Source organism: Carassius gibelio, chromosome B3 (assembly GCF_023724105.1).
Source record: "Carassius gibelio isolate Cgi1373 ecotype wild population from Czech Republic chromosome B3, carGib1.2-hapl.c, whole genome shotgun sequence".
In the NCBI taxonomy this organism is placed as follows: Eukaryota; Metazoa; Chordata; class Actinopteri; order Cypriniformes; family Cyprinidae; genus Carassius; species Carassius gibelio.
This window is the reverse complement of record NC_068398.1, coordinates 27,298,635-27,313,119: the sequence shown is the minus strand read 5'-3', so window position 1 is coordinate 27,313,119 and position 14,485 is coordinate 27,298,635. Positions and strand designations below refer to the sequence as shown.

At 38.1% G+C, this 14,485-nt stretch overlaps 1 protein-coding gene across 1 annotated transcript; it reads left to right on the top strand.

Moving 5' to 3' along the window:
• The first annotated feature begins 3,180 nt into the window (after nucleotides 1–3,180).
• On the top strand, nucleotides 3,181–5,894 carry hoxb1a (homeobox B1a). The gene is made up of 2 exons (XM_052550138.1): nucleotides 3,181–3,926; nucleotides 4,688–5,894. Exons 1-2 carry the CDS (start codon nucleotides 3,293–3,295, stop codon nucleotides 5,002–5,004), a joined length of 951 nt encoding a protein of 316 aa, XP_052406098.1. The 5' UTR covers nucleotides 3,181–3,292; the 3' UTR covers nucleotides 5,005–5,894.
• Nucleotides 5,895–14,485: the final 8,591 nt, after the last annotated feature.

Below are 14,485 nucleotides of genomic sequence, written 5' to 3'. Positions count from 1 at the left end.
AAGAGGACATTAAGATGATTAATTGCGCCTGCATCTGCTAAATATTTGATTGATCGAATGCTAGGGTAATATGTTTGCACTGGCAAATTAAGTGTGCACACATATTTAAACTGAATTTCTAAAAAGTGGAAAAGAGATTCAGACAAGACAGCTAGAGGCATGTATAGACAGACCTAACAATATGGATAGATACTGCTCCTTCACTTTTGTGGTTGTTTGCATCAGTGGATTAAGATAAATTAGATCACTTTGGAAGTTAAATTCAGACAATCTACATGTCCCAAGTTTGTTTATTACACAATGACTTGGATAATTTAAGCAGATGGCTCATTTAACTTCTGTGCAGCATATGAAAATAAGGACATGACTGACTTTGGGTAGGTGTCACCCCACAAAGGATGGATGCAGGAGGAAAAACTATTATTTGTATAGTGATTTTCTTAATATCCCACTTTACATGTACAATGGAAATACCTTAATCTCCACCTACCTGCATAAATTATTCTGCAAAGCCGGTGTGTGTGTGTGTCAGTACTCGTACCTGACATCTCAAGTGATGACAAAGTGGAAGGGCGGTGGGTGAAGGACTTGAGCCTGCTTTCAGAACTGAGAATTTTAAAAGGCCTGACTTGACGAAAAAGGATATTAATAATAACAAGATTGTAATGTTATGGTTAACATGTGCAATTTGTACAAACTCTTAATGTTGAGTATGTGGTGTAGAAAGAAGAAAGCAAACTACATTTGAATGGCTTCAAGGGCCATTCAATATGCAAGTTAATGACTTGGACATGCAAAAAATCTAAGGTAGTTATGATGGGAGACCCATTATTCTCATCTGCATTTTACGTTTTGCCTAGCAAAACAGCAAAGGAACTGCCAAAGCATACAAATTGTACAATAAAAATTATTTCAGTTTTAAGGTTTTATATACCTTAAGCAATACAATTCACAGCAATGATCCCATATATCATTCACAACCGTTAAATAATGAAGCATCATAACATACTTGTGCCTAAGTCTCACTGGTTAAAGTGTAGGAGTCATTTTAGTCTCGCAACTTGAGTGTTCAGAAAAATTAAGCACGTGGCATGCAATGACGCCATTTAGACGTATTAGGCTACCCAAGAGAAAGCTCGAAAATACTGCTAAAATTTAATTGTTTCATTCAAAATTGTCCATCATGTAAGTTCGTTTTTTTTCGTAAAAAAGTTTTAGTATCCATACTTGAATTGTTTCTTTCATTTCGAGATATTGAGAACAAACCCGTCAAACGACCGCAAGACATCGGCCTCGTGGTTATCTGCAATGTATCAATATAATAATAACAAGTGAAACAGCAAGAATCATATCACATTTAAAATCACTGAGAGTATTTTTTTATTCTCAAATATATAGCTGTTACTTACGATTATTTGCGCAGAAATACAGCGAGCCGCAAGGGTGCGCAACGCCTTTTTTCTTCGGAAGAACGTTTAAGCTCATGCAAATAATAGTAGACAGCTAATAGTTGAGATGTAACTTTGAATTACTAACAAGGCAATTAAATAGTGCCAATTTATTTATTAATATATCAACTATATTAAAAATAAGAACTATTATTGTTGTTAGTATACAATTTATATGTTTTAATTAATTTTTTTTTCTGTTTTCCTGTTCTTTTCCTGGAGTCTCCTATATACATTTTTTTCTGTATGCTCTGAAAGAATATAAACTTTTTCCTGTCTCGCATCTATTTAAAAAATCTTCGCATCATTATTGCTTGATCACACACACATCTTATAATTTTAATTCTAGTTTTGAATAACCTATCAGACTCAGAAAATACTAGGGTTGGCAAATTCTTAATGTCTTTCATCAAAAGACACCAGCAAGACTCGTTTAATCGTACATGACATGAATGATTCGTTTGTGATCATTAGAAACATGAACTCTTCCAATATATTAAAAAAGATAAAACATATAGGCTACACCTAATGTATAAACCGCTGCAACCAGTCAACTGATGGATTCGTTTAAAACAACCAGAAGCCTCAAGGACTCTTTGAGTGTTGGACAGAGCTACAACAGTACTAAAAAAACTACTCAAAGTATTTCCGTATCTTTGGCTGCGCAACTAGACAGATCACTTGGCACGTGAAACGACAGATAACAAATCACTGTGGGCGTTATATTGTTACCCTTTCTTGTAACACCATGTACTAATGAGCAAATATATTCGAACTTCTTCAGCTCCCCTACACTGAGCGTGGGCATTATATGAAGAGGAAGACTTGCTTAGCATTGTCATCTTAATTAATGATTAGCTTCTCTCTTCTCCTGCTGTCCACCAACGCCAGTCAAGCAAGTCGTGGTGCAGACGAACTCATTAGTTTGATTTATAACCCTAAAGTTTTGGAAGTTATGTTTAGAACGAGTGCTTTATGACCTACGGTTTTAAAACGAAAGTTACCAACTGTAGTCTATCTCACTCAATTTGATCTGCATTTGGATTAAAAGAGAGAACGATATCAGGCAGCAATGGAGCAACACACGTTTCCAAAGGCTGTAAGAGAAATGGGAATTGGTTGGTGTTCTTTCCCTGCTCGTTTGGACTCAACAGAAGGCTCGCTGTCGACTTAATTTCGTTTTGGTAACAGATCAGTTCAGTGATTCAATTAGACTGGTCCAAAGCCAACCCGGGCCGATCTGTGAACCGTGGCGTCACTTCCAATTCTAGTGTTAAAGAGATTTCCTTCCTAAACACACATAATGAACTCTGCGTTGGGCTGGTCTTATAGGCAACACTGAACTCTTATTAAAGAGGACAATCACCTAGGCCTACCTCACCAAATTACAGTACGAAGATAATGCATTATTCACTAAACTCGCGCGATTTAAACTAGAAACTAAACGCGGCTGGTAAGCGATGAACAAAATCTCAATGCGTAAGTCTGGAACGTTCTTTCTTTATTTCTCTTTCTCTCATTCGGAGAGAATTTCGTGCAGGGTTTGACATATTCTAGCTGTTATCAGATTGATGGGCTAGTTTGATTGAAGTGGCTTTGTCATGCAAATGTCAAGCGCGTGATGGATGGTCGCCTCGCGCTGACAAACTTCTGGAGGTCCCCTCACCATTGGCGCCGTGACGTCTCACGTGACCAGCAGCTGAGGTAAAGATGTGTTATAGAGAAGCACGAGCAAACACTCCAGAGGTAAGCATTTCCCCCCTTCCGCATGACATACTGTTGCGAGCTTGCAGGACAGGAGGCTCTCCCGATCTCTCAGGTTGACCCTCCGCCATTAATTGCGCATGGACAGTTCCAGGATGAACTCTTTTTTGGAGTACACAATTTGTAACCGTGGGACGAACGCCTACTCGCCCAAGGCTGGATACCACCACCTGGATCAGGCGTTCTCGGGCCCCTTCCTTAACGGACACGCAAGTGACAGCTATAACGCTGATGGACGACTTTACGAAGGGGGGAGCAACCAGCCAGCAGTAGCAGCACAACATCAGCACCAGAGCGGCGTCTACGCGCATCACCAGAGCCAAACTCATCAGAGTGGCATTGGCCTTTCCTACGGTGGCACGGCGGCAACGAGCTATGGGACGCAGGCCTGCGCCAATCCGGACTACGCTCAACACCAGTATTTCATTAACCCTGAGCAGGATGGGATGTATTATCACTCATCAGGGTTTTCAAACTCAAACGTCGGGCCTCACTATGGCTCCATGGCCGGTGCGTACTGCGCGGCGCTGGGAGCCGTTCCAGCCGCACCTTACCAGCATCACGGATGCGAAGGCCAGGACCACCAGCGAGGCTACTCACAAGGCACCTATGCCGACTTATCGGCCTCCCAAGGGAGGGAGAGGGACACGGATCAGTCGCCACCAGGGAAGACATTCGATTGGATGAAAGTCAAAAGGAACCCTCCTAAAACAGGTGGACTGAATTGCCTCTGTGACGAAAATATCTATGTGCTGCACACTCAAAACAAGATCAACTATGTCTTAAAGCAAATAAGATTGCAGGTCACCAAAATATAACGTTAGGCTACAATCAAATTAGAAACTTTTTTTTTATTTTTTATCTAGGCTATCTAAACACATATAAGTAAAAATAAAATAAAAAGGCCTGTTCACTTCAGTTTCAACCCGGCTCCCTCTGCGTTAATGCATCGAACAGACATGCTTTCCTTCGCCCTTGGAAATGCACCAGCACTGTTATCCTTAGCTTGTCCCCGGTTCTGGCCGCACAACATTCGTTTTTTTTTTTTTTTTGGCTTCCACTGTGTTCTTAAGTTTTCGTCTCCTGTCCCTGCAGTATTTGCCTCACAACGATTTAGTGCACCAACTTTTACGCACAGGGGCCACATTTTTGACATTCTGTACAAATTGAGTGGTCATAAAGCCATCTTTAGGGAGTATTGAATTGCATGTACTCCATATACCCCGTCATGAGTTCAAAATTGATAACATATACAAATGGGGGAATTATAGTAAGGTTAACAAAAGTTTGCAATGCCGTATAACTTTTTTTTTTGTGTGCCTGATACTGCAATTTAATCAGTCACATCTAATAAAAGTTAAGAATAAGAGCACACATGGATGTTGTGGGTGTTTTATATTATGACTATGGTATTTTATTTCTGTTTGCTTGTTTGACAAACAGCCATATAACTGTTCTTTCATTTTTCCTCCCAGCTAAAGTGGCCGATTACGGACTGGGACCGCAAAACACAATCCGGACGAATTTCACAACGAAACAACTCACGGAGCTCGAGAAGGAGTTTCACTTCAGCAAGTATCTCACTCGAGCGCGGAGAGTCGAAATTGCCGCCACGCTCGAGCTGAACGAGACACAGGTGAAGATCTGGTTTCAGAACCGCCGAATGAAACAGAAGAAGCGAGAGAAGGAGGGACTCGCGCCTGCTTCGTCCACCTTGCCTAAAGACCTCGAGGATCACTCTGATCACTCAACTTCATCATCTCCAGGAGCTTCTCCAAGTCCCGATTCCTAACCGAGGACAAGGACTTCGGGTGCATTGAACAACAGATTGGAAATATATCGTAAAGTCTATTAATTTAAGCATTCCACAATGTGCCCGGAATAGATTGTCTTTTTTTTTTTATGATGGACAATTATTTCTTTTTTTAAAATTAAAATAAATTTCAGGCAAAAAAGTGAAGAGCAGAGACTTTTAGCACAACAATGAACATATTTACACCGTCTCTTTGAACAAAATTTCCGATAATATTTTTGGAAACGTTTGTGTGTGTTATACAGGGTATTTCTATTATGATAAATATAATGCACTTTCACAATGTTTACAAGTCTCTAAATGAATAACTGACTTTACAGGGAGCTTATTTTGTTGTCAAATATATATGTATTGGTGTTTTTTGTTGCATTTATGAAAATGTACACATTTCATATATTTGTGTTTTGAGTATTGTTGCTATAGGGGTTTTCGGACTTCTTGCACTATGCGTTTCCAGGGTAGGCCTTGAGCACCAGCACAATGTACTGAACGAAATGAGAACGATTCCTTCTCATTGTGCACTGTGATATTCCATTCCATTTGTCAGTTTATAGCGATTAAATTCGAATCTTAGGAAAGTTCTATTCCGATTGTAGAAAAAAGGCAATGCAGGGTGTTTAAAATGTACTTTTTTAATTAAAACATTTAATTAATTTGATGTTTTAGCCTAGTTTTTTTTAAGCGCAGACGAGCTGAGTTTTATTAGTTACTGTCTGTATGATTCCGTAATCTAAATGTCTCAATCAAATGCTTCTGTCAATTCTTTATCTACCTCAAATAAAAATAATATTTTACTGAACCAGTCTCTGCAGCAGATTACATATATATTCGTGTGTTCATAGAAAAAATATAATAATAAAAAATAAATGAGAAAAAGGAAAAAGTGTCAGTATGTAATTAAATCATGACAAAGGTTTAATAGCTCTTCTCTTAACTTGGAGGGCGAGAAAGCGACCACCAGGCAGTAGTGTTATAGGATGCTCGGAGAACGGAACGGAATGTTGTTGAGCAATCAGGGTGGTTAAAGATGACCTTTTTACCTCTCCGTGCTTCTGGGATATCTAAACATCCAAACAGGCTCTCTCACTGAGTGATTTAGGGATGACACAAATAGCACTGAGTCTGAGCAAATTAAAAGAAAGACAAGCTTTTAAGAAACGGAACCGAACTGTGGGCGGTGCATTTGAATTATTGAGTTTGGGGCTCCTTATTTACACGCTAAACATATTAAACACTTACAAAACCATAAATCTTTAGAATAATCCGCTACATGGATCGAATTGTCATTCTTGAGTGCTCAACAACAATCAAAGCATTCTTAAATTTGAAAAAATATATTTTTTTCATTAGCACTCAGATTATAAAAGTTGCTAAAATATTATTGTAATTGACAAAGACATATTGCCCCGGTTTCACAGACAGGGCTCAGACTAAACCAGGATTAGGCCAAAGTTCAATTAGGATATTTTAAGTAATTTTTATTTAGAAAAAAAAAAAATACTGGTGTGCATCTTGAGACAAAACAAAGGGACTGATATGTTTTAAGATCAATGAGTGAAAGATTCTTTCAGATGAATCAACTCAGATTTACATTTAATTTGGGACATAGGCTTAAACCTTGTCTGTGAAAGCGGGGGATTAAGTCATTAAAAAAATCCGTAGATTTTAAATTGTGCCATGATAGACATATTTGGTCTTTGCAGCAGTGTTAGCATCAAGTCCACTTCGGAGGAGAACAATGCTGGGTTGCAGTGGCTTTCACGCACAGCTCACTGGGTGGTTCTGTAACTGAAACGCATCTCTCTCACCAGGCCAGTGTTTTTGTGGCAAGACAGCACATAACCAGCAGTTCCCTTAAGCGAATTAAAAAAAGTTTCTGCGTCAACGTTAAAGAAATGTTCAGAAACATTCAACATATTTTATTATGACGGAATGAATTCTTCATAAGACACTATTCCTAATATTAACATAAAAGTACCTTTCAGAAACATTTCCAGAGTAAAAAAGGGTAATACATTAAAAAGTTTGCATTTAAAAGATAATTGACAAACATATGAACAAATAATCTAATCAAATACAGATGATCTGGTTCAACATAGGCCTACAGCAATGATTCTCTCTCGACCATCTGCTGGTGCAGATTTCAGTCACGCTGTTCGGGGCGTTTGTCCTGTACCCCCCTGATCGGGCCTTTGATCCAACCGCTACCCCCGCGGTCAACATCCGTGGTCTGCATTCACACGTAAAGTAATGCTTACAGTATAGGGGGTTTACATGGAGGTCACCGTTAACTTTACCCGAACTCTTTGCCAAAAAAAAAAAACAAAAACAAAAAAAACACTGGATGAGTCTATGACTTTCCTTAAATGTTCCATAGCAAAATCTAGATTTTATCTTCATATATATATATATATATATATATAGTTTATATTCCATTTTTATTTGTTATATTTAATATATTGAATTTGTGTGGATATATGTATTTGCAAATGTTTTATTTTACATTGCAGTATCTACAGGATTTGTTTAGGTTAGTTACGAAGTTTGGACATATTTGGGAGTTTTCCCCTCTAAGTGTAATTTCAAGTAGTTGTTCAATATAAAAAGGTCACCTTAAAAGAAAATCCCACTGAGAAAGGAGTATCCCACATAAATACACGCGAGCACACATCTGCTTTCTATCTGTGCTGTATTGACAGACTTTCGTTCACATTGGACATCAGATTTTAGGAACTCCCAGTTTTCTTTTGTGCCACCTCAGAAACACATGTGGGGCAAAGCAGGTGAGCGAGAGGGCAAACTCCGGTGAAAGAACTGGGGGAATGAACTCTGAGCTGGAGGGTGCTGACAAGTGCTGAAGAGAACTAGTGGAGGGGGGTCGCAAAGGTTTTTAGAACATTTGAGGAAACGAGTTTGCCTAACTCCCATCTCCCCTCCCCTCCCCCTTCCCCCTGTGGCCTCACCTCTTCCTCAAAGTTTACGCGGGTTTGACAGTTCCATTTCATCCACGACCCTCTGACGGACTACCCCAATATTTGCTCAGGCGGACAGGTTTGCCCTGAGTCCTGCCTCAAACATCCCCTGACTGCTTCTCCCCTGGCCTCGGTTCACACAGAGTTCAGGCCAAATTAATACTTGAAATAGGCAGGTCAGTCTGTCAGAAGCTGCGGACGTTCTTCCATCTCACCGGGGTCACGCGCAGGTCTCTCCCTTCAGCGTGCGCCGCGAGCACCGTTCTGGGGCTTCACTTTGTCTCTCTTGAATTTTTTAGCCGTTCAACCGTATCTTCATTCTCCCCGGTCAGGACCTTTGATTCCACCATCTTTCCACCATACTGTAGATAGATAGATAGATAGATAGATAGATAGATAGATAGATAGATAGATAGATAGATAGATTTAATCAAATTAATTGAATTTAGAAACAAGTAACCTAGCTATATTGTTCGGGAATAACAGAAAATAACATACATATTAAGATCTTTTAAGAATCTAAAAATGTTCAAAATTGATCTGAATGGCTTAAAAAAATAAAAAATGAATAACATTTAACATTTATATTATTGACATTAACATTAACATTAAAAGTGTTTAATATGGCTGGTCATGTATCGAAAAAGCAATACATTATTAAGAGAGACGATTGAAACTCTTGAAATGTCAGGATTTTTCCAGTTAAAAAACATCTTTGGAGTAAACTGAAGATGAATTAGGCTCCAATAACTGACCAATTTTCTATTTTGACCTGACAATGTGAGCTCATGTGCTTTGTATCGCTCACATTCAAATAATTATGAAGGAACCCGCGCCCGTGCCATTTTTCTTTTAATTTTGCATGATCGATTTTTTTATTTTAATTTTAATTACTTATTTTTTGAAAACGTTCGCGATCCCAGCTTTTTTTCTTTCATAGTGATTTATTTACATAACTCTTCTAAATAGCTAGGAGAAAATGTGTAATTAACCCTTTGAAATTTAACAATATCCAATATTTCTAAATAAAAATTCTAAAATCGAATTATTTATTTTTTTACAACTCAGAAATATTATTATAATTGTTAACAATAACAACAACATATGCTTAACGGCCATTTTACTGTTGCTGTTATTATAATTATAGAATTCATAATTTGGTTGATATTGGATGTAATAATGCTATTGACGCTTAGAAGTGGATGTGTAAAGATATTGTATCCCATCATTGAACTGTGCATTAAGTTTATATGACCGTTTGACCTGTAAGACCAACTAAAAAAAAAAAAAAAAAAAGCTTTTCTTCACAATCCATCAAAAGTGGAAAGGAGCGCAACCCACTCAGCAGGCTGTCAGGGTTCATGCAACTGAATGTGTTAAAAAACGCAGATGAACTTACCATGACCCTGCGCTGACCAGACGCAAAGGAGAACGTCCTCAAGGAGAAAATAATTTTTGCAGTCTGACGAAAGTTGCACAAGTTTTGCATTCCTCGATTCACAAACGTGGAATTATTAATACATACGAAAATTATTTTACGATTTAAAAATTCGTTAATTTTCTTGAATTTAAACAAAATTTTAAAACATCACTTGTTTATTTTTAGACTATAATAATAATAATAATAATAATAACAACAATAATAATAATATATAATTTATATTAATAAAAACCTGATATATATTAAACATTCAAGGTAACGAGTTCTGTCCATTTCAAAACTGGTGAGAATAGAAGGGAGAACATCTATTCTGTTTATTCTCACATTCTTGGCTGAATTCAGAGCAAAAGGTTATCTGAAAGAAGAATTCCTGTCTCACGCTTGAGGAAGGCCAGAGAAAAGGCCAGCAGGCCACCAAACAGAAGCAGAGGGAATCTTCAACTATATCACAGGTTACACAACGCTTAACGCATTTACCATCTCTTAGACGGTGACTTTACGTTTTATAAAATACAACCGTTTTGCCAGGAAAATATTACGTGCAAAATTGTAAATTATTATGAATGTAATGCTGGTTGGATAACTAAGTCTTTGTTTGGATTCCAGTGTCAAGTGCACGCAAACAGACAATAAATTAGCTTAAAAACAGATTTATGCATGTTTAGTTCATTCGGGACTTAATTTAATCGCATAACACCGACAGCTGTGTTAGATGTGTGTTAATAAACCTATCTGAGGCCGTTTTAGGAATCCTAGTTTTTTTTTTCGATGTTATTTTGCATGTTTCCTTTGCCCTCATTATTCTTTTTTGTCACTCTTCTGCTTGTGGTATCCGGTTTTAGTTAAAATAAAAGAGTAACCCATCCCATCTCTTTTTAAGCACGCAAAGTGTTGAATGAGATCTGCACTATAGCCCTGTTTACCTCATACAAACAAAACATGTTGTCACAAGGTATTTATGTCTCAAATTAGAAACTGAGAGCATCCCTCTCTCTTTCATTCTCTCTCTGTGCAGAAACAAATCTGTACAATAATTGTGGCTTTAAGGTTAAGTTGTATACTGACTTCAACCTGAATGCATATATAATCAAGTATATTGTTTTTATTAGGTGTTACATGTCAAGAATACTCTTATGTAAAGAAATATGACCACATGATTATTTTTCTTTAGTATTGCTAGTAATTGACAGCTGACAGCTGTGAGAAGTTATTTCTCACAAACAATTTGTAACTTTATAGTGCAATATTAATATATTTGCAGAAATAGTAAGCGTTATGATGCACATAGCAGACTGACTGACATGTGTTTAAAAGCATTGGTGATGACCCCTCATCTTTCTACTCTCTTATTTATCATATGATTCTCTTCTCCAAAAATAACAAACACATTTCTCTTAGTCATCCGTTGCCTCTAAGAACCATCACTGCAAACGTGTCTTTTAAAGGCAGAACACAACCTGAGATCAGGCATACACGTGTCCGTGCATGTTTTAATTGGTAACCAAATGCTGAATGAGTCAGAACTGATGCCTGTTCAAATACAGTGTGAAGATGGACAAATGCTTAGTCTCATATAACAAGCCGTGCAGAAAGACATTTCTAAAACAGAGCCTCCTGGACTGTGCCAGTAAAAAAAGTGCAATTCAGAGTTATTGATCCAGTCAGACCCACTCTCATCTCAAACTATGTGTTAGCATTAGTGTGCATGCCAGGATTCTTGAGCGATCAAGACCCAGTGAGGCCTTCCTTTCATTTGAGACATGTGCGACTCTTCAGAGCTGTCAGAAACCAGAGAGGGGGTTCAAGAGACACTGGAGTCTGCAGATTATTTTTGTGTGTGTCTGCACAGGTGTGTGTATGTCCAGAGATCAGAGGTCCGGATGGGCTGGTGTGGACAGGACGGACACTTGGAATATTTAAACCCAACCAGAGACTGATGACCTAAGATTGTGTGTGTGTGTGTGTGTGTGTGTGTGTGTGTGTGTGAGAGAGAGAGATAGGGGGGATTCTTATTTTCAGACGCTCTGATATTCAGTATGTAGGAGTGTATTTTTGTATATGAGATAGCAATGACCTGAAGACAGGATGGAAACCCAATCTCAAACAAGAACTGTCTTCGGTCCACATGTACGCTCATGTGCTCTCCTTAAAACTGTGTAGACATCATTACCCATCCATCACAACAGCTCATAGCAGAGGCACACCAACAGCCTTTGACCTTCAGCCACATACACACGTCATTGCGTCTTGTGCCAAACTGAGTAGGGATAGTGCTGGAGCGACTGATCTCACAACTATCCAAAGGCCATGTTTTTAGCACAACCAATCAAAAACCAGCTTGCTGTTGAGAAGTAATCAGAGACTCAAGGTTACATTGGCACCTCAGTGTCAGCTCAGAAAGACACTGCATGTGACACCAAAGGTCAGAAGTGAAGTGCACCCCCATCTGAAACAGGCCAGTATGTGTTACACTGATGACAAAAGTTGTTATATATGTGTGTATTACTCAAGGTGAGCGTTCCCAAAGAAGTCCTGCAAGTGTGAAAGACTTGATCCAGAAAACAACTGTAGCTTCTCTTATTTAATGTGATGTTTGTGTTTCTTCATTCTCTCTCCCTTAAGCATCAAATGGCATTCAAAGCTATTGCTTTGATTTCATTTGATACAATCTTTCTCCTTTCTTCCATTTTTTTTTTCATGGGTCACTTGTATACATTGATTGGTTTCTCTCTCTCGCAGTCTTCTCAATATCTTGCTCTATGTTGACAAATTACAAATACTCAGATACTTTGAATGAACAGTAAAGTATTGAGGCTACCATCTGATTTAGTAAAAGTCAGTTTAATTTTTTTTTGTGTGAGCTGAACAAAAATACTCTAATCATTTCGCTAGCATAAGTTTTTTTTTTTTTTAGCAAAACTTTTTTTTTCCTTGCTAGAGTATCGGTTCACATCATATCCAAATGTTCTCCCAACTTAGATTGAGTCATCTGAACAAACAATTTTACACTGAACAATAATGCACAAGTTCCCAGCATGCATTACAGCTTGAAAACATTTTATGTGGATCATTATTAAAATATTATCATCATTTTACTGGCTTAATTTATACTGCTGTTGCTGTTGTCACTGTCAGTTAGCTGTCATGTGGATCAGAGTTCATTTTTTATCTATCTCTCTCCAGTTGTGTGTGGGTGTGTGTTCGTAAAGTCTCAGTGAATATATACATACATAAATACACTAATTAATAAACTAATTAACTGCCTTTCATTATGCACTTACTTTTAAGTCAAACTTAAAAATTCACCATTTATATAAAAGTAAAATAAAATACGTCCAGTAAAATAATACATTACTAAGCTCTAAATATTGGGATTGGGAAGAACAGTTAAAAAATACACACAATTGAGAATGCAAATCAGTTTAAATATATTTAAATGCTGTAAGATTGCTTATTGTGATTATTAATCACCTTATTTATGTATAATTGGAGTTTTACATCACACTACTACATAGCAATAAAAAGCAGTATGTCTCTTTTCTTTTTCCTCTATGCTGATGATTAGCCTTCTCTCTCTCTCTTCTCTTTCCTAGTCATCTTCTTCAACAGTTTTCCTGTATTACCCTACAGGGAGTGTGTGGAACTGCAGCTTTCCAGAAAGGCTCTGGTCTGGATGACAGAAAAGGGAGGGGTACCCCCACACTCATTTTTTCTCTTCATGAGCTAATCAAGTGAAATCCAATTTAGTTTGGGACAATCAAGGCATTAAAAATGTATAGCAGGAAAGGAAGTAGAAAAGAAGGCAAGAAAGATGGATTCAAAATTGGAATATTTTCTACATGCCTTAAAACAGAGTCTCCATTTGTACATATGCACGTGCCGCCTTAGATTTCACATGCTATGATGTTTTTGGCAGTGGGCCTGCTGTGTCTGGGGTTCACTGCAGCAGAGTGAAACCAGGTTAATGTCACTTTGGGATTGGCTCGTATGGTCTGAGGGAGGTTCCAGTTGAGAGCTCAGATTTACTTTTGTCTCCCACAGCACACTGCCTGGATCTCAGTGACAGCTAACCTCTGACTGAACCCTCACACACACACACACACACACACACACACACACACACACACACACACACACACACACACACACACACACACACGCACACACACACACACACACACACACACGTCTTCTCTTCCTCACTGCACTGCACTGACATTATCCAGCTTTAATGTGCAGACATTATAATACACATGGCTATGCTTACACAATCATGTCATGTCAGTAGAATTTCAGAGGGCAAATGTATAAAATAAAAATTTGGGCAAACATACATTAAATACATCAAATCTCATCTAATTTCCAAATAAGCAAGATACTAACACATCAGACTGGCTTGGCTTCCTGAGGGTACACTGGTTTTTAATCAGTCCGTACAGAATCTAAGTCATTTTTAGAAGCTATCTGTTTGGTAAAACGAGCACCTGTGAAGAAAAAACTAATCACTGGATAAGCTAAATTTAACAGAATAAAATCTGTTCTTCTTCTTTTATCAGTACACATAACAGTAGACTGTCTTTGGAGTTTGAATGCATTGTGTGTAATTTACAATGAAGAACAATAATGAATATTTTTCACTGTTTATTTATATATGTTCATAATTTTAATGTTAATTTATATACACATTATATATATATATAAGAGTCTCTTCCTATCTAAGTGGGTGGTTTTTTAGCCAGAATAAGCTTTACGGCTTAGTCGGGAAATGTGTCTATACAAAACTACTAAACCATATTCTGGTATGGCCCTTATCTGAAAACTGTGGCTCCATTTCTTTTCCCTCTTTTTGGCTTTTAACCAGCTCCCTTAATGAACCCTGACACAGAGCTCCGTCCTGAGGCCTTCACCATCCCCTGTCTCAGCAGTGTCCAGCCCACACAGTTCACTCAGGTGAGCCCCATGGTGCAGCTCTGCCTTGGGGACACACATGCCATGATTAATCAATAAGAGAGAACACGGCAGCCACAGACTATACTGGCTCGTAGCC

Bases quoted from the DNA above. Each gene is read 5' to 3' on its own strand.
- hoxb1a (XM_052550138.1), top strand. From the start codon at position 3,293: ATGGACAGTTCCAGGATGAACTCTTTTTTGGAGTACACAATTTGTAAC. The intron at 3,927-4,687 runs GTGGACTGAATT...TTTTCCTCCCAG, and splicing joins AAGGAACCCTCCTAAAACAG to CTAAAGTGGCCGATTACGGA.